Here is a 24955-nt window from a genome sequence, read left to right on the forward strand (position 1 = left end):
AAGTTAATAGAAAACGATATAACATAACTCAATTAACTCTTTATTTACTATACAAAAGCTGATTGCTGTGAAATTTGAAATTTTGGTGAGTAATCATCCCAAACGATTACTCGATTCACTGTTCGTTGACATTATAAAGAGAAACGTCAAATTATTTACCACTACCATCAACAAACAGACGTACACGAACAAAAACGAAGAACACGTATACGAACACGAAGCCACTTGACACGAACCACTGGCTCCAAGTGCTGTTTCTTGGTTGTATTTTGTTCATTCAATTTTAAACGTCGGTACTTTAAGTTGCGTGCTCTCGTGCGGTGGAGTTTGAAGAGATTTGTTCCAGCCCAAATTTGACGAAATCAATTTTGGGGGAATATATTTCACTTTCTATATTACTGACTGGTCGGTGGACGTGTACGAAGAATAGTTAATAAACATTTAATAGAAACGCTTTAAATACAAAACAATAATAAACCATGGGAAGTAAGTAAACAGCAAACAAACAAGTGAAGAATTTCTAACAAAAAAAGATGTAAATTTCGAATGATGGATGGATGGAAGCCTGGCTGCCTACACACAAATTTGCTTACGTATACAGACTGCCGGTCGGTTGCCTGTTAGAGAGAAGATATACAATTGTGAATCCGGCCTTTTTTCAATAAAAGCAAAAATGTCATCCATCCATGCATCCCGCAGTGCATTTTACATACAGTGCTCCTTTTTTGGTGACGTGTAAACTAACATTTCCATTCTTTCGTTTTACAGTTAAATTCCTCGAAGTCATAAAGCCCTTCTGCAGTATACTGCCAGAAATTGCCAAACCCGAACGCAAGGTAAGTCAGAAAACAATCAACAATTATAAATAACAACAAAATAATATTAGTTTAATTAATGAAATTAATCGCGGTTATTGGGAAACCTAGTTAAATTGTCATTTTCTAACCGCCCAAACTCTCTTTTGAATGTCTCAACTTTCTATTTGTCCATAAATGTTGTTGGTCGAAGTCGTTGTAGTAGATGAAGAGAAAATACAAAGCCAGAGCCACGCAGGCAGAATCAGATATAAAATTATAAATTTAAAATAAGTTAACAATAATAGTTGCAACATTCAAATAATTATAAGTTCATTAATAATTTGTTACATTGCATTCATTTGTTGGTAAAGTAAAACCTATAAAAAAGTTATACTTTCTTATTATATCTTGCTCATTCTCTTTTTCTCCCTCTCTTTCATTTTGACATTTTTCATTTGCTTCATTTTGACATTTGCCTCACGTTGACGTATCAACGTGTACACTGTCAGCCGAATGCAAGTTCGTTCCTTCGTGCGTTTCTCTTGTACGAGGCCCATTTATTTACACTTGGTTTGTTGTTGTTTCGATTGTTTTGCTTACGTAGCACACACAACCAACCAACCACTTGTCAAAAGTCGAGGCTATCAGCGTAGACATTTCGAAGGGCCTCTAATTCGAAAGTTGAGGGATAATTGTAAACACTGGCATGATCTAAATTGTACAGATTTAATTAATACAACTTATGTGTATTTTTTTGATAGGACTTTTTTTTAATTAGGTCAAATTTTAGATAAGTTTATTATTTTATTTATTTACTTTTCCTATTAACTATTTCAAAACAACTATAACAAGTTTTGGTGTAAAAACTCAAACAACATTTCGAATTTTTAAAGGGAAAATAAAGTACAGTAAAAACAATTAAATATATTTTGAAATATTTTAGCATCAGCATTATTCAAAAACTTATGTTTTTTCCGGACACGAAAGAGTATAAAATAACTCATTTAAAAAAAATACGTTATATGTTTTTTAACGTTTTGTCAGCCTTGTAACACTAGATTTTTCATATTTTTTTATTGTAATACGTTCTTTATACCAATACTCTTTATAAAATCACACATTGAGAACCACTTGTTTGTGAAAATGTTGTATTGTAACTGTTAGAAACATAATGGGTACAGCATAATGTTGTTTTCCAAACAGAACCAACATCTTTGTGATATCAACAAAACACATACCAAGCTATATGTGTATATTTATTGTTCTTCCTCTTTCATTATAGATCCAATTTAGAGAGAAAGTGCTATGGACCGCCATAACGCTCTTCATCTTCTTGGTATGCTGTCAAATACCTCTTTTCGGTATCATGAGTTCCGACTCAGCTGATCCCTTCTACTGGATTCGTGTGATCTTGGCCTCCAATCGTGGTACCCTCATGGAATTGGGTATTTCGCCCATTGTTACATCTGGCTTGATTATGCAATTGCTGGCCGGTGCCAAAATCATTGAAGTTGGTGACACTCCCAAGGATCGTGCTTTATTCAATGGCGCCCAAAAACTCTTCGGCATGGTCATTACTATTGGTCAAGCCATCGTTTATGTCATGACTGGCATGTATGGCGATCCATCTGAAATTGGCGCTGGTGTCTGCTTGTTGATCATCATTCAATTGTTTGCCGCCGGTTTGATTGTCTTGCTTTTGGATGAATTGTTGCAAAAGGGCTATGGTCTGGGATCCGGTATTTCGCTCTTCATTGCCACCAACATTTGCGAAACCATTGTATGGAAGGCTTTCTCACCAACCACCGTTACTACTGGACGTGGTACCGAATTCGAAGGTGCCGTCATTGCCTTGTTCCACTTGATGGCCACCCGCAACGATAAGGTCCGTGCCTTGCGTGAAGCCTTCTATCGTCAAAACTTGCCCAACTTGATGAACTTGTTGGCCACCGTTCTCGTTTTCGCCGTTGTCATATACTTCCAAGGTTTCCGTGTCGATCTACCCATCAAGTCTGCCCGTTATCGCGGTCAATACAGCAGCTATCCCATCAAATTGTTCTACACCTCCAACATTCCCATCATCTTGCAATCGGCCCTCGTCTCCAACTTGTATGTCATCTCACAAATGTTGGCTGTCAAATTCCAAGGTAACTTCTTTATCAACCTTCTCGGTGTCTGGGCTGATGTTGGTGGTGGCGGCCCAGCTCGCTCCTATCCAATTGGCGGTCTCTGCTACTACCTATCGCCACCAGAAAGTGTCGGTCACATCTTAACCGATCCCATTCACGCCATTCTCTATATCGTCTTCATGTTGGGCTCTTGCGCTTTCTTCTCCAAGACATGGATTGATGTATCTGGAAGCTCTGCCAAGGATGTAAGTATATCTATAATACGATTTCGACTGGAGAACATTGGTGCTAATACACATATGTTTTTCCCTTCTGTTTTGTTTCCACTAGGTTGCTAAACAATTGAAAGAACAACACATGGTTATGCGTGGCCATCGTGAAAATTCTATGATCCATGAATTGAACCGTTATATTCCCACAGCCGCTGCCTTCGGTGGTCTGTGCATTGGCGCTTTGTCTGTTTTGGCCGATTTCTTGGGTGCCATCGGTTCTGGCACCGGTATCCTGTTGGCTGTCACAATCATCTACCAATACTTCGAAATCTTCGTTAAGGAACAATCCGAAATGGGTGGTATGGGCACGCTGCTGTTCTAAGCATATCCAAAAATACAGCTTAAAGCAAAGTGTGTTTATGTTGTATGTTTAGATTCATAAGTAACTATCCGAAACATTTTACGCTTCGGATTTTTATAATAATTCTCTGTAATTTACTTACTTACCTATTACAACAACAGAAGTGAGGCGCAGAGGTGCGGGGTGACCCAAACGAAAATATGTTAGCCAAGTATTTCTAAATTTTATTAGAGATTTTTTAAACGATGAGATTTACAATTGTTCTATTCACACCGTCCGACCTCTGTAATAGGAGAGTTGTTTGTAAGCCTTGAGTTTTGTAACACCTCAAAACTTGTTTGTTGTTTCCTTCTGAAATTCCACTAATTTATTTGAGAAAGTCATTTCATTTAAAGCGATAAAATGCCTCCATCTACGCATGAAAATATATCATTGAATTTAAGTTTCTTTTTTTGTATCGATTAAGTAAGATTTACAAAAAAATAAAAACCCAACTAAGCTGTTGATACTTTTTTACTACAGTACAAGACAAAATGATTTTGACTTTCCTTTGCGATAATTGAGTGGCGGGCGGTCGGTCGGTCTGTATGCAAACCTAATATCTCTAAAAGTTTGTACATAGTATGATCTATTAATTTTATGTTTCTGGGGATATGTTTTCGTTTGTTTGGAAATCATCTTCACCTCATACGCAATCTGTAACAAACTCCTTACAATGAAAAAATTCCACCTTTAGTAATAGTTATTTTTATAATATTAAAAATAAGAAGTCGTCGACGTCATCCCTCTTTCCTTCCATTAATAAAAATCCTAAACAATTCACTAAAACCATGTTTGAGTTTTATGTGCTAAACAATTTCAAATGAGTTGACAAAACAATCTATCATCTCAATACAACAAACGATATATACTATTTGACTGTTTTCTTTTTTTTATTTCGAATTTTTAATATTTTTTCGGGAACTACGCCTCTTTCTAACTGCTAAAGACTGCTTCTAAATTTTTGTTTTTTATCCTTATCATTTAAAAACAGAAGAAATTTGGCAGTAGTTTTTGAGATAATATTAAAAATGTTTAGTTTATTTTTTATTATTATATACGATACAATGATTGTGAAATTATTACAGATAATAAACAAGCAACTAGGTTCAATATTAATTGTAATAAGGATTTGAAAAATAAAACAACAAATTATAAAATTTTATTGTATTTTTTAGTTTATAAATTCATATTAAAAGGTAAATAACCATGTCGTGGAAGAAGTATTTAGTTATTTTTTATCTTCCCTCTAAGAGTATCCTCCACTGCAGATTCTACCTGCATAATAACCGGTTTAGTTCAATACAGTGACCGTAGTCCTGAATTCCACAGTTGTATATTTAATATAGAAATCAACGATGACTTATTAAAAATCTTGTTCGTTTCACTCTGAACCTCAATTCTCTCTGAATTTTCTTCTCCCCTGTCGTCTTATTCCGAACATTTTTTTCCATTCTCACATTCACTGAATGAAAGGGAGAATGTCATGACAATTTGTGTGAAGCATTCCTTAGTAAATTTCATGGGAGATAGTACAAAAATTATGTATAAAAAAATCTATACCTTTTAGTAATACCAAGATATTTATATAGTAACAAATAAAACAGAAATCCTTTTTGGCAACGATGCAAATTTGAGTTGGTATTACAATAAGAAGGTTTAGCGATTAAATTTATCTCCAAAATTCGAAGACGATTTTTGCAATGTATTGCAATATTGAAAAGAGCAGTAGAAGCGTCATAATATAGAGAGGGAGCAACGTAGAATAATAGTTTTTTAATCTGCGTTGGTTCGGACGGAGGTAATATATGTATTGTTGCATCAAGCATTTTATACTACGTGTTGATAGTGTGCAAATCAAACAGGACATAACACGAATAATTCCTTGTCCACCCACACTAAATTACATATTTACATTATATTGTATATTTCAAATCGAGCAATTTCTTTCAATTACAGTAGTAAATATTTCAATCAAGGAACGCAGTGAAGACCGATTTCAATTAAATTGCAAACTGTACTACTCCATGTAACAATAAATTCTTAATAATATAAATTTTTTTTTCCGAAAACAAGAGTTTTTTTAATATTTGGGAATTTCGGTGTATTACTAAAAACGGCTGAATCTAGTTCCGACGCTTCTTTCCTCGGAATAGTTCATATGAACTAGCATTGAACGTTTTAGTTCATTTAAATGATAACTCATAATTCGTTCATCTAGTTCATTGAGCCACCCGGTCACCATTCATCTCCACCAATTGAACTAGTTCGTTCGTGAACTTAAACCCCCCAATTATGAACTAATTCGTTCTGGGGACGACTCAAGATTAGAAAGAATTTTGGGAATTTAGTGAATTTATTGGACAAACTCTGTTGCCTCTGTTTTCCGATTCCCACCCAGGTATTTATTCGCATTCGATTTCGAACTATTAGCGTACATGCAGAGAACACAATAAGTCCGTCAACGAGAGTGCAGAATACGACGAAATGTCGACAACAACACACATTCTGAATAGGAATTGGCCGTACCTACGGACGCAGGGATCTGCTTTGCTTCGCAATACGTCTCCGGTCATAACGCTGATCTGCTTAATAACAATTGTCGGCTATTTGCTGTCGTTCAGCGAGACTGCAGTATTATTTTTAACGGTAACTCCTGGCTATATTCTGCCCAATGCGGAATTTTGGATATGGACAGCATTCACATTTTGCTTCATCGAATTGCATTGGTGGGAGGTGTTAGTCGATGTGGTGACAGTGGGACTGTGTGGTAAAATGATTGAACCCCTGTGGGGCCAAATGGAAATGTTTAAATTCTTCGCCCTAAGCAATTTCGGGGTCTCCATTTTGACCACCATGTATTATTTGTTCTACTATATGATAACAAAGAACCCGCAGATTTTGTTTGACGTCCACATTCATGGCCTGGCTGGTTATGTAGCTGGAATTTGTGTTGCCGTACGACAGATTATGCCAGATCATTTGATTTTCAAGACACGCTGGGGAAAACTGACCAATCGCAATGTCCCCCTGTCCGTGCTAGTGTTGTCCATAATATTTTGGGCCGTGAATATGCTGGATGGCACATATCCTGCTATGTTCGCCTCGGGTCTGTTGGTATCATGGGTGTACTTACGTTTCTATCAGCACCATCCCAATGGTAGAGGAGATAGTTCGGAGAGTTTTACGTTTGCCAGTTTCTTTCCAAATATAATGCAACCGGTCATACAGATGCTGGTCAAGCCAATATATGGGTGCTGCTTGAAGGTGGGAGTGGTAAAACCACCGGCCCCGCCACGCGTTTCCACAGCTAGCTTAACCTCAGTATCGATTTCAATGCCCGGTGTCGATCCTCATGATGTTGAACGCAGACGGTAAGTAATATTCCCTTCAATTGTGAGTTCCACTACAGTGAACATTTTGTTTTCCTTTGTAGACAAATCGCATTGAAGGCACTAAGTGAACGTTTAAAGGCAACTGAAACCACAAAACACACCCCATTACCAAAATCGTTTCCCACAGTTGCTGGGGCCGGTCAAGGGCACGGCCACAGTCACCAACACCAACATAAACATCATCATGGACACGGTCATGGTGGACACAGCCATCAACACGGCGGAAGTGGACATCACAATGCCTCTGGTCACAGCCATCACAGTGGTGGACACGGCGAAATACAAACTCCACCATTTTTATCCCAGTCAACGCCACCATCCCAGCCCATTACTACCGCCCGATCAGAACCCCGTATGATCAGCACAATGAGCCCCATAGCCATTCCTATGCCTGCGCCGCCTCCCAAAACACCACCCGCAGAGAATTCTGCTGTAGCCACCAGCGAGTATGTCGCTAATAATAGTGATAAAGCATTACTCATCGATGTAGAAGGCGAAACCCAATGAAATACGACGTAGCATAAGAAGTAGTAGCAAAATTATCAGCTAAATTGTGAACCCGACGAAGACGATACTGCTGCTGGAAACACGCTTAGCAGTGATTTTTTGTTTTTATTATATTTTTATTTAAACCTGTATAAAAACTACCTAGAAACTATTTTGAAATATAGTTGGTACATTTCCATACGTTTCTTTACGAAAGGAATCAGTTATTTCCTTCCCGCTAAGTTGTATTCTCGTTTCTCTTTTTTATATGTATGTAATTATTATGTTAAAAATAAATATTAAAATGCAATAACATGCTTTTAGGACATGAAATGTTTTTTAATACAAATATCCCAAATGGTTGTTGATTTATTTTTTTGTTCTCTTGATTAAATTTAAATCCACATTGGATTAGGATACAATATCAATAGAAAGGGCTTCCAATTACTCTTAAATGTTTGCGCTAAGGAATATGTTTTGGAAATCCATGATGTTTTTCTTTGAAAACACAATTTATCCAATGCATTTTACTCTACATTGTTCGGGGGGAATTTATTGACTTCTAATTACGTAGTTGTTGTACCTCTCATCTGTAGTACGGATTCTGTTGTTGCCAAGATCCCTGAACATTCTGAGTTGTCTGGCCAGATGTGGCTTCGTATGGTGCATTGTTGCCCGATGATGCTCCACCGCCGGTGCTAGAGCTGCCGAAGGAGTTGAGGACACTACTGTAATACGAAGCATCAGCCACGGTTTCCGAGGGCTGGTGGTGACTAATTTGGCCAGGGGCTTTCTTGAGTGATTGATGAACGGCCACTTTTCCTTGGTGGCAGTCTTGAGCATTTGCACTGTTTATGCGGGCCAAGTTAGCTTGGGTTAATGAGGAATGAATTTGGACATTCGTAGGTGGCAAAGATCCTGGTGGATTGATGGTTCCTATACTGCTGGACCGCATCTGAGTTCTCTGAGTAAGTAGCGTCGAAGGAGCTTGAATTGGCGTAACGCCTGTCGAAGATTCAGAAAGTTTTCGCTGTGGACCAAGTTCTTGTTTGATCTCTGTTTGTGGAACTGGTGCTGGAGGCGGAGGTGGTGGTTGGGACACATGCCGGTGATTGATATGAGCTTGCAAGTCTCTTTGCGACAAGTATGTTCTTCGGCATCCCGTATTGCCGTATCTGCTGCCACTGTGAGTGCACATAAACACCGTGCCCAGGCCAGACTGTTCAACACGTACAACTTTGTCGTTGCAACGTGGACACACCTTAATGGGTTCAGTGCGAGCGCATTTCAGGCAAAATACATGTTTGCACGGAATCATACGTCCGTAATGCAGAATCGGCTTGTCGCATTGGTCACAGATATGAATCATGGGGTTCAATACTTTTTCGCCAATTAAATTCACCTTGTGGTTCCACTTAAGACGTAACATTGGCTCCGGCGGTCCTCTTGATATTGTGGTAAAAGTTGGCGCCTCCAATTGTGATATATCTGCTTCCATGTCAACTGCAAAATAAATTTTCATTTTGATTTAAACAGGTGAATACATTTTGAGTTTCGAATTAGTACTTACTTGTTTGTGGAACAATGGTACTAGGAGGCTGTGGTGGTTGGCTCTGCACGTCTGTTTGAGTGCCAGGAACTGAAACATTGTTGGTAGTTTCTTGCATTGGCACATTGGTGCTTGTTTCTGTATCCACTTTCGGCAATTCCTGCATAACTGCATCCTCTGTAGCTTCAAGAGGAATATTTCCACTACCTGTTGAAATGTCGCCATCTTCTGCAACGGCACCAGATCCACCGTCAATGGACTGATCCAACGAAACTTCTTCGTCACTTGATACAACAACAGCAGCGGCTTTTTTGCCTCTGCCGCGACCTCTACCACGTCCTCTACCACGGGCTCTTGCTCCACGAGCACGTCCTCTTGCTCTTTTGCCACCACTTTCATCAGCGTCCATAATAATTAATACAATTTTTTAACAGGCAGTCCGGCAGGCAGTGCAAAAAAATCTCTGTAACTCCAAGTTGTTTTTATACGCGTCACTTAGGGATAGAGTTGGGTAGTTCCGGAACGAACTAGTTCATTGGAACTATTCCGAGAAAGGAACGAACGGAACTAGTTCCTGTTCTTTAATTAATATAATTTCTTTCTCTGATCCAGTTCCTTTTTTGAACTATTTGAAGCAAAGGAACTGTATGGAGCAAAGGAACTATAAAGAGCAAAGGAACTATATGGAGCAAAGGAACTATTTGGAGCAAAGGAACTATATATGGAAAAACGAAAAAAAAAATAATAAGAGAGAGAGAGAGAGAGAGAGATTCAAAAGAACAGTGGGAAGCCTCCAAGACTCCAGCCTTCATAAAATTCGCTTGTTAATCGTCGTTCTGCCAAGACTCAAGCGACGTCGTACGCAAACCTTCGCCAACAAATGGTCTGTTCCAGTACTTTTTATACCCTCCACCATAGTATGGAGGGTATATTAATTTTGTCATTCCGTTTGTAACTCATCGAAATATTCATTTCCGACACTATAAAGTATATATATTCTTGATCAGGGTAAAATTCTAAGACGATCTAGCCATGTCCGTCCGTCTGTTGTAATCACGCTATCTTCTGAAGGAATTGAGATAGGGTGCTGAAATTTTGCATAGGGTTGTCTTTTGTCTGTAGGCAGGTCAAGTTCGAAGATGGGATATATCGGTCCACGTTTAGGCATAGCTCCCATATAAGGGTACCCCCCAATTTTCAGTATTTTGGGGTTCTTGAGCGCTTTTTTCAAGCGAATTTGTAGTAAATGTATCCACAAAAAATTATAAATATAGGTCCACTTTTTCTTGTAGCCCCCATATAACGGTACCTCCTAATTTTCAGTATTTTTTGGGTTTTTATCGTATTTTTCACCGAATTGGCTGTAATTTAGTATTTTGAGTTCTTAGCAGGTACCAAATCTCTCCACAAAAAAATTTAAATATAGGTCAATTTTTTCGGATATCCCCCATATAAGGGTACCCCCCAATTTCGGTATTTTGGGGTTCTTGAGCGCGCTTTTCAACCGAATTCGCTGCAATTTTGTACATTGCTTTCATATTGCGTACCAAATATCTCTACTAAAAATTATAAATATCGGCCCACTTTTTCTGGTAGCCCCCATATAAGGGCACCCCAAATTTTCGGTATTTTGAGGTTCTTAAGCGCGATTTTCAACCGAATTCGCTGAAATTTGGTACAGTGGGTTCATATTGGGTACCAAATATCTCTATTTAAAATTATAAATATCGGTCCACTTTTTCATTTCAAATACCTGTCAGTATACCTGTGGTGGAGGGTATCCAAAGTTCAGCCCGGCCGAACTTAACACTTTTTCACTTGTTTAATAGTAAAGCTAGTAAAAGGGAAACATTTCAAGTCTCAGAGTACAAAATAATTTGAAAAGTTCGGGAACGCAAATCTAGTAAAAAATTAGATGGCAATACTTCAAAATCAACATAACAAAAAGTTTACAAAGGGAAAGCCATTTTGTTTTGTGCTCTCTTAAATTTGATTCAAGCTAAAGCGGTGTACACACTTACACTTTTGAATGACAAAATATCCAATTTTCAATCGATTTTGCATATGTGGGTATGTAAAGAAAATCGATTTTGAACAGGTTTGAGGGGAATTATATACTTATTTTTTAAGATTTAACTTGTATTAAAATAAAATATTCTGCCCCTCGAACAGAAAAATTAACTCGATATACCATAAACAATGAATAATCACTTCACCTAAAAGTATGCTATAAAATACGTAAAAATCCAAAATTGTTGCCTAACAGATATATGGCAGCTGAAAAAATTAAAACGTTTACTTTTAATTTATAAAGAGTATTAAAGCGGATTTTCATACAACTTCTAATCATGATTAAATGCTGAATTAGGGTTTTTTCTTAATCAGACTGAATTCACCACGATTTATCATACAAATTTAAATCATTGTGTGGCAGGGTTTATTTTAAATCATGATCGAAATCATGATACTAATGCGGTGTACACACTAGCATTTTTGAATGGCACTCTTGCCCAAATTTTGCTTGTTTGATAGTGTGGCCTCACATGTTTGTCATTCACCAGGCAACCACAAAAATATTTATGGTTGTTGGACAGTCAGTAACCGATAAAAACTGACAGTCAAAAATGATAGTGTGTACACCGCTTAATGCAACGCGGTTTTTGTACAATGTACTAAAATTTGCAACTGTTTTCACATGTTGTTTATTTTTAAATTTAACGGTTGCCAAATAAAAAAATGAAAGATCAAAGGAAAATAAATAATTATTTATAGAGTTTTTGTGATTTTAGGTGTTTTTTTTACTTTTCAAATGTTCACAGCATTGCAAAAACATATCCCTTGTTGTAATTCGTCTTTTCATTTCCAAATTGCAAATTAATAATTTTGCGCAAATTAATAATTTTGTATTTATATTAACAAATATCAGTTGATCGGCATTTAGATCATGATTAATGGCATGTGTAAACAATTAGTGTGTATTTCTGGATTTCGTTAATCGAGTCGATTTAAAATCGTATATGTAAATGTACTTTTAGTACAAATGCACATAAGTTTTAACTACAAATGTTTTTATACATTTGTTACCTAATGGAGAACAATTTCTATAAAAATTATAAAAATATTGATTGGAAAATTGCCAAAGAAATGATGAAAACAGTCAAATGCGTATATATACGTAAACAAATCAACCTTATTACATTTTAATACTAGTTTCAACAGCTATTATTTGTTGTCTTAATTTACAAATCGAGTCGATTTAAAACGTAAAGTATAAACGCTCCTTATATTTACAAATGGATTTTTTTTACAAATGGATTTTTTTTTTTATTAAATTTGTAATTTTGATTTATTATTCATTCACAAATTTTAATTGATTATTTATTAATTTCATAAACAAACTTCTATGTAAATCTAGCATAAGCTAAACGTAGCATAACATTTGGAATGTTCCAGTACCTTTTGAATAGTAAAGGGAAACATTTCAAAATCGCTCTCAAAGTACGAAATAATTTGAAAAGTTCGTGAACGCAAATCTAGTAATTATGCAAAATTAATGTAAATTATGTAAAATTAATTGATTCTTTTAGGTTCTGGAACGGAATTAATCATTGTGAAATTTGCTAGCTCCTGAAAATATGCTACAAAATATTGCAATAATTATTTGTCAACGCATTAAATGTTTAATGTTCAACGCACATAGATTAAATGATTTTAGAATGTGCGTTTTGCTCTAATATTTTGTATCAAATATCGCTACTTATTGCTAGAGTAAAGAATAACTTTTATTTTTAGATATATCTTGATTGCATTTACGGTGGGTTACGTTATATTCTATAATATTTTACAAATTGCTATGAGGGAACCTTTGCTCTTACCATGTTTTACGGAAATCGTAATTTATTTGACATTCAAAGGAAATGACAACTTAAATGATGATTTAACATAAAACACGTTCCGTGTAAGTGGAAGCTCCATGATCCAATAAATATTAACCTGCAATTTTGTTAAAAAAAAGAAATAAAACTTATTTTCTTTTGTACGCCAAATTTTTAATTGTTGTCATACGTCGAACATTCTCTGCTCTACTAGGTCGGCACAATGTGCTGTGGTGAATTCCATGTAAATTCAACCCTGAATTTGATACCATTTTTTTACATTGCTGCCGAACACCAATTCACCACTCTATATAGAGCCGCCGTGGTGAGTGTGGCTCGGTCTTTCTTTTTCTCGCAACGTCTCATTGCAGGCGTGTGGTACTTTTTTAAGTTGGTCAGGAAAAATCAATAAACATCCAAAATGGTACGTGAAATTTAATAATAATACCTTTAAAATCGCAAGAAAAAAGCAACAAATATTCCAATAACACAAATATTTTTCAATGATGTGAAAATTTTTCGGTAAAATGTAAAAATTAAAATTGTGAAATTCCTTGACGACGTTTTCTCCTCGTCGTTGTCGTTGATGATGATGTCAGTATAGGTGAATGTGTGTGAATGGCTTCGGTTTTTTTGTGTCTGCTTCGTTTCATCGTACCACCATCATGGCTGACATCCATCAACGAGACGAAGGGAATACGTACGATATGACGTGGAATGTTTCCACAAAAAAAGAGAACGAGAAAAAAGAAAATAAAATGTGGCCTTGGAATTTCATGCTTTTTCTTCTTTTTTAAGAAAATATGAATTATGCGAGCATCTTCTTTGACTTATCTATTTACTTTATTTGTTTTTTGTGGTTCATAGGTCAACTTCACCGTCGATGAAATCCGTGAGCTTATGGACAAGAAACGGAACATCCGTAACATGTCCGTTATTGCTCACGTCGATCATGGTAAATCCACCTTGACCGATTCCTTGGTAAGTGTTTTCCCCAGACGCAATTCCGTCTATATGTAGATCTAGCCACGCCCCTTGGGATAGCATAACTTATAATGTACTTTTTGTTGTTGTTGGCGATAGGTTTCCAAAGCTGGTATTATTGCTGGTGCCAAGGCTGGTGAAACTCGTTTCACCGATACCCGTAAGGATGAACAGGAACGTTGCATCACCATTAAGTCAACGTAAGGATTTATAAAAAAAGATAATTTATCTTGTGCGATGGTTCTAACACATAACCTCACTTTTGGTGGTGTTTTGGTTTTGATTCTGTCTTGCAGTGCCATCTCTATGTACTTCGAAGTTGAAGATAAGGATTTGGTGTTCATCACCCATCCCGATTTGTGTGAAAAGGGCAGCAAGGGTTTCTTGATCAATTTGATCGATTCACCCGGTCACGTTGATTTCTCCTCTGAAGTCACTGCCGCTCTTCGTGTAACTGACGGTGCCTTGGTCGTCGTCGATTGTGTCTCTGGTGTGTGTGTCCAAACTGAAACTGTGTTGCGTCAAGCTATCGCTGAACGTATCAAGCCCATTTTGTTCATGAACAAGATGGACCGTGCTTTGTTGGAATTGCAATTGGATGCCGAAGAATTGTACCAAACTTTCCAACGTATTGTTGAAAACGTGAACGTCATTATTGCCACCTACAATGACGATGGCGGCCCAATGGGTGAAGTACGTGTTGATCCCTCCAAGGGTTCCGTCGGTTTCGGTTCTGGCTTGCACGGTTGGGCCTTTACCCTCAAACAATTCTCCGAAATGTACGCCGAGAAATTCAAGATCGATGTCGTCAAGCTAATGAACAGGTGAGTGAACTAACTAATAATCAATTATTGATAAACATTTTGTTGTTGTATGGGGGCAAACTTTAGGAATTCGGAATGCTTTTAGCACAATTCGTGTTGTTCATAAAGCTGAGGATTTCGATTTCGGATTCTCCGCTTGGGGACTGAACAACAAGTGCCTATAAAAGTAGATCAATATGCAAGGTGGCTACTTCTGCCGTTCTTGCGAATGGCGGAGGTGGTAGCCTTAACGATATGGGTTTGATAACGCTGAACGGTGACCTCTTTCCTAATGTCAAATCCGTTTATGCTGAAGGATTCATATAACAATATGCCACATATAATTAAGGGACTTTAAATGCTTTTAGCACAATTCGTGTTGTTCATAAAGGTGAGGGTTCCAACATTGGTTCTCTCAGCTTAATGACTGAGCGACAAGTGCACATAAAAGCAGATTAAATGAACGGAGTCGGTTCTCGGCTTTTGTTTTCAATGCTGAAAATTGATTCCTGCAAAATATTGATTTCATAACGCTGGGTGGTGACCTCTTTCCTAATGTCAAATCCTCTTATGCTGAAGAATCGATTTTACATCTGTAGATACTTAAGGGGGGTCTTTCAACGTATCCACTTTTGTTCGCCTGGCTAAATTCGAATATCACTTGTTTGTATATTTCAATAGACTCTGGGGTGAGAACTTCTTCAACGCCAAGACCAAGAAATGGCAAAAACAAAAGGAAGCTGACAACAAGCGTTCCTTCTGCATGTACATCCTGGATCCCATCTACAAGGTGTTCGATGCTATCATGAACTACAAAAAGGAAGAAATCCCAACCTTGTTGGAAAAGATCGGTGTTACCTTGAAGCACGAAGATAAGGACAAGGATGGCAAAGCCTTGTTGAAGGTCGTTATGCGTACCTGGTTGCCTGCTGGTGAAGCTTTGCTTCAGATGATTGCCATCCACTTGCCCTCTCCCGTCGTTGCTCAAAAATACCGTATGGAGATGTTGTACGAAGGTCCTCATGATGATGAAGCCGCCATCGCTGTCAAGAACTGTGACCCCGAAGGTCCTTTGATGATGTACATCTCCAAGATGGTACCCACCTCCGACAAGGGTCGTTTCTATGCCTTCGGTCGTGTATTCGCCGGTAAAGTTGCCACTGGCCAGAAGTGCCGCATCATGGGCCCCAACTACGTTCCCGGCAAGAAGGAAGATTTGTACGAAAAGGCCATCCAACGTACTATTCTTATGATGGGTCGTTACGTCGAAGCCATCGAAGATGTTCCCTCCGGTAACATTTGCGGTTTGGTCGGTGTTGATCAATTCTTGGTTAAGACCGGTACCATCACCACCTTCAAGGATGCTCACAACATGAAGGTAAGCTATCACCCAATTCGTTTTCAGAGTTCTCCTTTAATGTCGTGTGATGATATTTAACACAGACCTGTACAGATTTGTAAACTTTGAACGAAAAATGTTAACTGATAACCCTACTTTGAGGGAATCATCAGTGGCATTACATTGATATCTTGGGCAAAATACTAATTGTTTTCTTTTTCGTTCGCTCACCTTCTTCTACCTCTGTGTTGTATAGGTTATGAAGTTCTCTGTCTCACCCGTCGTGCGTGTTGCTGTTGAACCCAAGAACCCTGCCGATTTGCCCAAATTGGTTGAAGGTCTTAAGCGTTTGGCCAAGTCCGATCCTATGGTACAATGTATCATTGAAGAATCCGGCGAACACATCATTGCCGGTGCCGGTGAATTGCATTTGGAAATTTGCTTGAAGGATTTGGAAGAAGATCACGCTTGCATTCCTTTGAAGAAATCCGACCCCGTTGTATCCTACCGTGAAACTGTCTTCGAAGAATCCAACCAAATGTGCCTCTCCAAGTCACCCAACAAGCACAACCGTTTGGTCATGAAGGCTTTGCCCATGCCTGATGGTTTGCCCGAAGACATCGATAACGGTGAAGTCAGCTCCAAGGACGATTTCAAGATCCGTGCCCGTTATTTGGCTGAGAAATACGATTACGATGTAACTGAAGCCCGTAAGATCTGGTGTTTCGGTCCCGACGGTACTGGTCCCAACTTCATCTTGGATTGTACCAAGTCCGTTCAATACTTGAACGAAATCAAGGATTCCGTCGTTGCTGGTTTCCAATGGGCCACCAAGGAAGGTATCATGGCTGATGAAAACATGCGTGGTGTTCGTTTCAACATTTATGATGTCACCCTTCACGCTGACGCCATCCATCGTGGTGGTGGCCAAATCATTCCAACCACTCGTCGTTGCTTGTACGCCTCGGCCATTACCGCTTCCCCACGTCTTATGGAACCCGTCTACTTGTGTGAAATCCAATGTCCCGAAGTCGCTGTCGGTGGTATCTATGGTGTATTGAACAGACGTCGTGGTCATGTCTTTGAAGAATCCCAAGTTGTCGGCACACCTATGTTCGTCGTCAAGGCCTACTTGCCTGTCAACGAATCCTTCGGTTTCACCGCTGATTTGCGCTCCAACACCGGTGGTCAAGCTTTCCCACAATGTGTATTCGATCACTGGCAAGTGTTGCCCGGTGACCCATCCGAACTCAACACCAAACCCTACCACATTGTCCAAGACATCCGTAAACGTAAGGGTCTTAAGGAAGGTCTCCCCGATCTCGCCCAATACCTCGACAAATTGTAAAAAGTTTAACGTGCACCACACCACCAATTCCCCAACAACACCAACGAGAATTTTATGCTCCTGTCGTTAACTGCTGTTGGTGGATCATGGATCTAGCAGCAGCAACAAAGCTGTAGCCACAAATGAAACCAAGCTTCTATCTTCTAAACAAACAAATAGCACACGCATAATAAAAACATACGACAACAACAACAGCAGCAGCAGACACGTTATAACATTAAAAATGAAATTATAGAGAAGAAATACAAAAATATTAAATAAAGATAAAAATTACATGATAATTACTGTACTCTAAAAAAAGAACAAAATAAAATTGTTTTTTGCTTATTATTAGTTTTAAAGAAACCATCCTTGTTGGAATTTCGAATTAACTGAGAAGAAATCTATACAATGAGTTTGTCAAGGTAATGTTACAATTATCAATCGTACACTAGATTTGTTTGTAGCATTTGGACTGATACTATGTAGTAAAATGTAGAATTTGTAAAGTTCCGTCCGTTTGCACTGCGATATCATGTGAAATGTCTACATTACTTTCAATACAGATTCGGCTTCTAAACAACTTCAAATCTATTTTTGTGATACTATGTATTTATTTTTAATTGAATCGTCATTATCAAAGAATCACAAAAATATTTTATGACTGTTGTAGACAACAATCCTCATAAGATCCATTGTTGACCGAATACTGTGTCCTAATGTAGAAAAAAAAACTGAGTAGTAGTATTTTTTGAAATATTTGTTCGATTTCAAATTGACAATTTCTATTTGATTTGTATTTTTAAAAAAAGTATTTTCTTCAAAATTTTCAGTTCAGAATTTGGAATTATTTTCGTACATATCCTACAACATATGTACATTATTGTTATGGCTACTTAATATCAGAGCAAATTAAAAATGCAAATATTCGAAATCTGTAGTCAATAAAGCTGGAATTAAATCACTCGAAACTCACGCACATCAATATATCACTCGAATTGAAAGCTAACATAAAGGAATCGGGAATTTTCTTTTGAGAAAATACAGATGTAAAGATGTCGCTAGCGGCTTATATACCGTCTCCGTTTCAAATAAAAAATGCCATAGACAAATCAAATAAACCAGATGTCGCTGCACTCCAGGCAAAAACGTTAGCTAGTATATATCGGGCCAAGGTGATTGAAGCCTACAAGAACCGTCGAATATTTACAGTGTTCGGGAATTACAATACGATACGTCGGGCGTTGCTGAAAAGAGGCTGGATAGAAAAGCTTACACTTAATCGTTATACCAAATTACAAAACTTGCCTGAAGAAATTCTCCTGCAGCATGCCAAACGAGGCAATGAATACGAAACGGTTGCTATAAGTAAAATCATAAATCATTTCCCTGCATTTTTTGTGTGGCAACCAAAAGCTCAAAGGGATTTGTATACCGATGTCAAGCCATATCGCAATCGTGTTCGTCGGGGTCATGCTTTTGATTTTTCCACAAAGGTCGGGCTAATTAGTTGTGCAGAGTTAGCGGAGCAATGGTTTGGACAAGATGGTGTGTCTGGCATGTTGTATCCTCGCTTCTTTCGTTTGAGTGGTAATGAGGAAGAACAAATGGAATTTGTAAGAGATTTTCGGCTAACTCAATGTCGAAGTTTATTGAAATACCTAGTGAAACACAAGGACGAACCTGAACTGGTTATTGACTTTGAGAATGGTACAATATCCCCACAAATTGTCAGTTTTGCAATACAACAGCTACAATGTCATATTGATGAGTGTGAAAATATAGATGCTCCAAGCGCAGAAGATGCTCTTATGGATAAGGATTGGGAAGATTTTCTAAATAACTCTCACAAAGTAATTAACTTTTCCAATAAAATCAAGTGGAACTACCGCGAGTTGATGAATTCTGTGCGCGTGGCAGAAGTTATACTGAACAACATTGAGCAAAAGCATCCTGGTTTCAGATGGGATGGGTTTAAAAATCTGTGGATTTTGAAGCCGGGCTATCAAAGTCGTGGCTTGGGCATTGTTTTGCGAAATAATTTGGATGATATATTGCGTTGGGCTGCTAGTCATCTTAATCGTCGCTATATTGTGCAAAAATACATTGGTAAGTAGTGGGTGAACAAGTCTAATCTCAATTAATTGTATTTTGTTTTGTAGAACAACCATTGCTTATTTACAACACCAAATTCGATATAAGGCAGTATATGCTGATTTTTATACGAGAATCGAGGGTACAAATATGGCTTTATCGAGATTGCTATCTTCGCTTCAGTTCCCAAGAGTACAGTATAGATGATCTTCGAGAATCGGTACACTTAACGAACAATTCCGTGCAAAAGAAATATAAAAACAAAACCACACGGGATCCACGTTTACCCAAGCATAACATGTGGGGTTTGGATCAGTTCAAAGCTTATATGAAATCACAAAATATACCCGAAGATGTGTGGGAGAATAAAGTGTTTTCAGGATTTCGTGAAAATCTCATTGCAGTAGTTTTAGCTAGTTTGGACGAGACAAATCTCTGTGAAAATTGTTTCGAACTTTATGGCTGTGATTTTATGCTCGATGATCAATACACACCCATTTTAATTGAAATAAACTCGACGCCTGATTTATCGGCCTCAACAGAAGTGACAGCAAGAATTTGTCCTATGGTTATGGAGGACTGCATAAAAGTAGTTGTGGATTTGTCTCGCAACAGTAGAGCCTCAACTGGACATTTCCAAAAGGTATACGAAGTAAGCTACCACTTTAAACAATCAGAGGATGCAATCGAATTGTTTAATGTACAAGGGAAATCTGTGGAATTGTGTCCCAGATCTAGAATGCCGTGTAAATTAAAAATATTTAGAAAATCCAAGAAAAAGGAGACCACCACCAAGTCAACAAGCCAAGAAACCCAAAAGGTATGTAGTTTCATATATTTAATGAAAAATACAAATAACTAATAATTTGCCACTTAAAATTCTAGCCTCTAACATTGCTAGTCCCGACAAAAAAATCGAAAATTAATATAGCAAAAAATGTGGGAAATGTCTTAAAAACAGCAGCAAAGGAAGCCTTAGCCTTGCGTTATACAATGCCCAAATAAGAAATAATCACTCGTAACAATCAATGGTAATGGTAAGTACAATTTACTATTTTCTTCTTACTAAGCAATTCAACAACAATGATAACAACAACGTAAAAAAGCATATAAGTTCAACGAAATTATTAATAACTTTAATAGTGGCAGTATTTCGTGTTTTAATCCACATGTTTAGTGGTTATGGAAGGAGCTGCTGATGATTGTTTGGAAGCTGTCATTTTTCTTTTGGTATTCCAACTTGTTATGCTTTTTCCAATAGCATGTATAGTGGTGGCATTGGACTCGTTTTGTTTCTTTCCCTTATTACAACCGATTCCTTCTAGGCGTGTCTTTAAGTTAGCGCTACCCGGCAATAAAGGGCTAAGACTTTTATTGATTTTTATGTTTCTTTTGAGGGGGCTGCTGCACAACTCCTTTATGTTATCAGCTGATTTGCTAATGCTGAGATTAGTTGGGGCATCCAATGTATTTGCTTTTAAACGTCCAGCACTACGCGATGAATTAATGGCTTTTTGCTGATTATAACTGGCCACAAAGAATTTCGATTTTTGTAAATCTTTGCAGGTATTACTACCGATTACACAATGTGTATTTAGTCTGGGACCACAACTACGATGCCTTTTCAATGTTGAATACACATCACATATACCATTCGCGGTTGACGTTGGCTTATTTGCTGGAATACGCCTCACAGCACCCACAGCCAAATTAGCAAAGGCTTTACATCGATTATCTGCCGCAACCGGTGTGGTGGGTAATAGTTTTCGGTCTGTTGCTGTAAGGCCTATCAAACTGGGTATACTCGAACTACGAGGGCTGTTTGTGATTTCCATATTTAGAGATTTTTCTATATATTCGGTGGCATTAAAGGCAGGCATGGGTTTATGTGATTGTGACGAATTTGCCAGAGCCAATGTGGTGCGTTGTTTATAGATTTGACTTGTTTGCAGGGTTTTTTCTTTGCGATGGTAACCATAGCCGGAGTGATGATGACTACTGGAACGATTTGAAATTTGTCGACCCTTGACTATCAGATTAAGACCCATATAGGCCGGTGTGGGTGGTATTACTTGTCGATAGATTAATTCGAAATTTCCTACATCCGCTTTGAAATCATTACGTCGATCGATAACAACTGTAATAAGGGAAAGGTTACATTTTAAAGAAATACATGGATTTTGTTAATACCTTTAATGACATCCTCCAAACACTGAGGACACATGCGCGCCGTAACACTTGTGGTTGCTCCCAAATCCGGATTCGAATTAATTTCAATCAGCCATGGATAGAAATTTTCACATATCATAAAATCCGCTCCGAACAGTTCAAACGTATTTGGGGTACGTTCCATGTGATCTTGTGATACCAGAATAGCTGCTACTATGGCCTTACGCATGCCGGGATATATTCGTTCCAACCAAACTTCTTGCTTGCCAATTTGACGCAGATAGGCCTGAAATGAATACGAATCCCACATATTTTCACTGGGCAGACGTTTGTCACGTTTGCCATTGTTTGTGTATTTCTTCTGTATGGCATGATTGGTCAAGTGCACTGACTCGTGGTGATTGGTTAGTGTGTACTCCTGCGAACTGAATCGTAAATAGCATTCCTTGTACATCCAAATCATTAATGGGTTAATGCTGGAGATGAGAAACCATTGACGTATATCAAATTTAGTTTGATGTATAATCAAAGGACGTTCTGCAAAGACATACAGTGAGAGAGAGAATTAAATTATAAATGAGAGGACTTGCGTACATGAGCCAAAAGGGAACTCAGGTTTTGTTTTTGTTTTTTTTGCACCTAACCTCCGACAACAACCTGTTGTTGATACTTTTATATGTTGCATGTCTCTGCCAAGAAGTGTTTGTTGTGTGTATGACGTATGTTGTGTGGAATGAGAGCCTTCGTGGCATTCAATTTCTCAGCAACAATAAAAGTAGGTCTTTTGTTTATCGTTCTGATTTTTTTGTACTAGTTTCTTTTTTTCTGTCATGCTCATCATGCTATGTAAGGGTGTGTTTTTATGTTTCACAAATATCAAAAAGTGCGGAGAAAGAGTTACATAGAGACTTTTGTAAGGATAATATTCTCTTCTGGCCATAAACTCTATTTAAGACAATAAATTACATTTATCTTTTCCAACCACTTATTTTTAATTTTGAGGGAATAATCTGATGTTAAGGGAATAATCTGATAAAAATCACTTTTGTGTACATTTGTTTCTACTTCTATTTAAAGTTTTGTAATTTTCATTGGAGTACGTGTTATCTATTGAATCAACTTACCCATATACTTTTGAACCACATAACGACTTTTCGATGCAATTGGCGGATTAACAATATTAACAATTTTCTTTAGATTATTGCTCAACATAATGCCACGACCACGACATTTATTTGCCGGTTTTATTATCCACAAATTCTGATAACCATCAATGGAGTACTGAGGCCAATACGGTACAATACTATCCAACAGCTGGGCACCCTTTACAATCACATTTTCCACAATTTTCTGTGGATCGGCAGTGATTTTATAACCTTCGTGCGTTAATTGATAGTGATGATTTAGAAATGCATCCCAATCGTGTTCCCAAATGTTCGGATCTTCACCGTCTATGTCATTGTGTTGGCATGTATCCAAGAATTCGTGACAACGTTTGTAGGCAAATTCAATGCAAGTGAATGGCACCCTGCCCGTGGCCGAGAAAACAACATCGAAACCACCCGCTTGATATTTTTCCACCAGCCAACGAACAAAGGCGATACAAGCAGTTAGCTTGAAATGTTCAATGAATTCGCCAAGCTCTTCGGGTGACCAAACATTGTAGCAGCGTGGAAAGCGACTTTCCGCAACACCTTCTTCGTAGAATGCCGCAATATCCCTTAGGAAAGCATTTAGATTCTCCTTATTGGTAAATGGCGCCCGATTGAATTTATTGATTAGCATATTGGGATTCTTTGACTGTTCCACGTAGTCGGCCTTTTCCTTGTGCGGGGTCCAAAGCAGATCACACGGTACATGTTCAATGTAACGGGACATGATGTTACGTTCAACTTTGGCGATAAATTGACGTTGAGTTTCGCCCGTTTTCCGTTTAGGCAAAACCTGTGACAAATCGCAGGGATTAATCAGGTTGCTTGGCACGAATACAGATTTACGATGATATTCAAGTTTCTCCACCCAACCCCGCGACTTCAAGGCATGACGCACCGAATTGTAGTTGCCTCGTATGGTAAAGATTTTATTTTGTTTGACCGCATCCTGGGCATGACGGCGCAATGTATTGATCTGATCATTGTTGAGTATGGTGTAAATGCATTTGACTTTTTTAAATGGCCCCGATACCGAGACTTGTTTGTCAATAATAACACTGCCGTGCGAGGTAAGTGGTGGACCATCGTTAGCCGGCTGTTTGTTATCTTTTATGGTGGTCACTGATTTCTTTGTGAGTTTACGAATGGCATCGGTTACCAAAATTTCCGTATTCTTTTGATTGAATTGTCGTTCCGCTTTGGATTTTAAAACCTTAGCAACGGCTGCCTCTTCCAGGTTGGTTTTAGTGCCAGAAAACGTTTTGTTGCCGTTGCCGTTTTCATCATTGAAAATTGTTTTTAACTTTTCTCTTTTTGTTGATTTCGTTTGTTTGGTATTTGTATTTGCATTTTTCGTTATACCCCTAACACAAACAATATTTTCATTACAAACATGTGAATTGATTTCATTTTCGTTTTCGATTTCCTCTGCTGTTCCACTTTTGATTACTTCCGCCGATTGGCTTTCAGTGATTTCTTTATTGACTTCCAACGAACCTACCTCAACATTTGTTGTTTTATGTTCTAATGTTGATGATGATGGTGACTGTTCAATGACTGTCTTTGACATAGTCACCGACACACCAGCAACACGAAGCGCGGCAGTTCAGCGAAACTGCAATTTTATTCGCGTTCGCGTAACGAACAGGCAAACGTTGTAAAGATAACTAATTCAATAAATTTACCAATTCGTTTCGTTACTTCCGAAGCTAGCTTCCAGTATGGTTTGGTTAGGTTTTGTTGTTATTGTTGCTAGTAGTGTGTGTGTTCGATATTATTTGGTGTTTGTTTTTGTGTGTGGGCTAAGTAAATAATTGTAAACATTACAAAAAACAAATCAAAGACCAAAAACAGCTTAAAAGAAAACTATGAAGGTTTATATTTAAACTTTGGGTATATTAGGGTAGGATTATTTATTTATGTTTGATACACTTCGTACGGTAAAAATTTGCCTCATAGAAATATTGGTTTTTGACCCCATGTTTCTTTGGACCAAATCCGTTTCAGATAATTTGGAGTCGATTTACCAATGTTCGTCCGTCTGTCCGTCTGTCTGCCTGGCCGGCTGGTGGGCACGACAACCTTAAACGATTTCATCCAAACCTTACACATTTCCAAATTTAACCAAACATTAAAAAACCTATTACCTTTCCAAGCCTAGATCAATTAGGAAGATGGACTCCATTGGTCCACTCCTTCTGGTACCTCCCCACAAAGGGTCAAAATCTTCAATATTTATAAATCC

The 24955-nt window shown here is 38.0% G+C and overlaps 6 protein-coding genes across 6 annotated transcripts; 4 read left to right on the top strand and 2 right to left on the bottom strand.

The window, feature by feature from the left end:
* Positions 1–260: 260 nt before the first annotated feature.
* On the top strand, positions 261–4033 carry LOC133337835 (protein transport protein Sec61 subunit alpha). The gene is made up of 4 exons (XM_061546039.1): positions 261–486; positions 769–836; positions 2080–3171; positions 3257–4033. Exons 1-4 carry the CDS (start codon positions 480–482, stop codon positions 3518–3520), a joined length of 1431 nt encoding a protein of 476 aa, XP_061402023.1. The 5' UTR covers positions 261–479; the 3' UTR covers positions 3521–4033.
* A 1985-nt stretch (positions 4034–6018) lies between these two features.
* LOC133337831 (transmembrane protein 115) lies at positions 6019–7752 on the top strand. Its single transcript, XM_061546033.1, has 2 exons — positions 6019–6912; positions 6975–7752. Exons 1-2 carry the CDS (start codon positions 6026–6028, stop codon positions 7438–7440), a joined length of 1353 nt encoding a protein of 450 aa, XP_061402017.1. The 5' UTR covers positions 6019–6025; the 3' UTR covers positions 7441–7752.
* A 253-nt stretch (positions 7753–8005) lies between these two features.
* On the bottom strand, positions 8006–9377 carry LOC133337865 (E3 ubiquitin-protein ligase Hakai). Its single transcript, XM_061546076.1, has 2 exons — positions 8990–9377; positions 8006–8922 (listed from the first exon to the last, which is right to left on the bottom strand). The coding sequence occupies exons 1-2, from the start codon at positions 9375–9377 to the stop codon at positions 8006–8008; spliced, it is 1305 nt and encodes a 434-aa protein (XP_061402060.1).
* A 3762-nt stretch (positions 9378–13139) lies between these two features.
* On the top strand, positions 13140–17355 carry LOC133337872 (eukaryotic translation elongation factor 2). Its single transcript, XM_061546082.1, has 6 exons — positions 13140–13267; positions 13711–13824; positions 13927–14027; positions 14124–14651; positions 15312–16008; positions 16226–17355. Exons 1-6 carry the CDS (start codon positions 13265–13267, stop codon positions 17315–17317), a joined length of 2535 nt encoding a protein of 844 aa, XP_061402066.1. The 5' UTR covers positions 13140–13264; the 3' UTR covers positions 17318–17355.
* Positions 17356–18351: 996 nt separating this feature from the next.
* On the top strand, positions 18352–20395 carry LOC133337866 (tubulin glycylase 3B). Its single transcript, XM_061546077.1, has 3 exons — positions 18352–19405; positions 19459–20210; positions 20276–20395. The coding sequence occupies exons 1-3, from the start codon at positions 18352–18354 to the stop codon at positions 20393–20395; spliced, it is 1926 nt and encodes a 641-aa protein (XP_061402061.1).
* A 155-nt stretch (positions 20396–20550) lies between these two features.
* Positions 20551–24280, bottom strand: LOC133337867 (tubulin glycylase 3A). Its single transcript, XM_061546078.1, has 3 exons — positions 22684–24280; positions 21581–22096; positions 20551–21527 (listed from the first exon to the last, which is right to left on the bottom strand). Exons 1-3 carry the CDS (start codon positions 24278–24280, stop codon positions 20551–20553), a joined length of 3090 nt encoding a protein of 1029 aa, XP_061402062.1.
* Between the last annotated feature and the right edge of the window lie 675 nt (positions 24281–24955).

The sequence above is a fragment of the Musca vetustissima genome, unplaced genomic scaffold, assembly GCF_032173495.1.
Source record: "Musca vetustissima isolate MV318-11 ecotype Yass unplaced genomic scaffold, APGP_CSIRO_Mvet_v1 utg320, whole genome shotgun sequence".
Taxonomy (NCBI): domain Eukaryota; kingdom Metazoa; phylum Arthropoda; class Insecta; order Diptera; family Muscidae; genus Musca; species Musca vetustissima.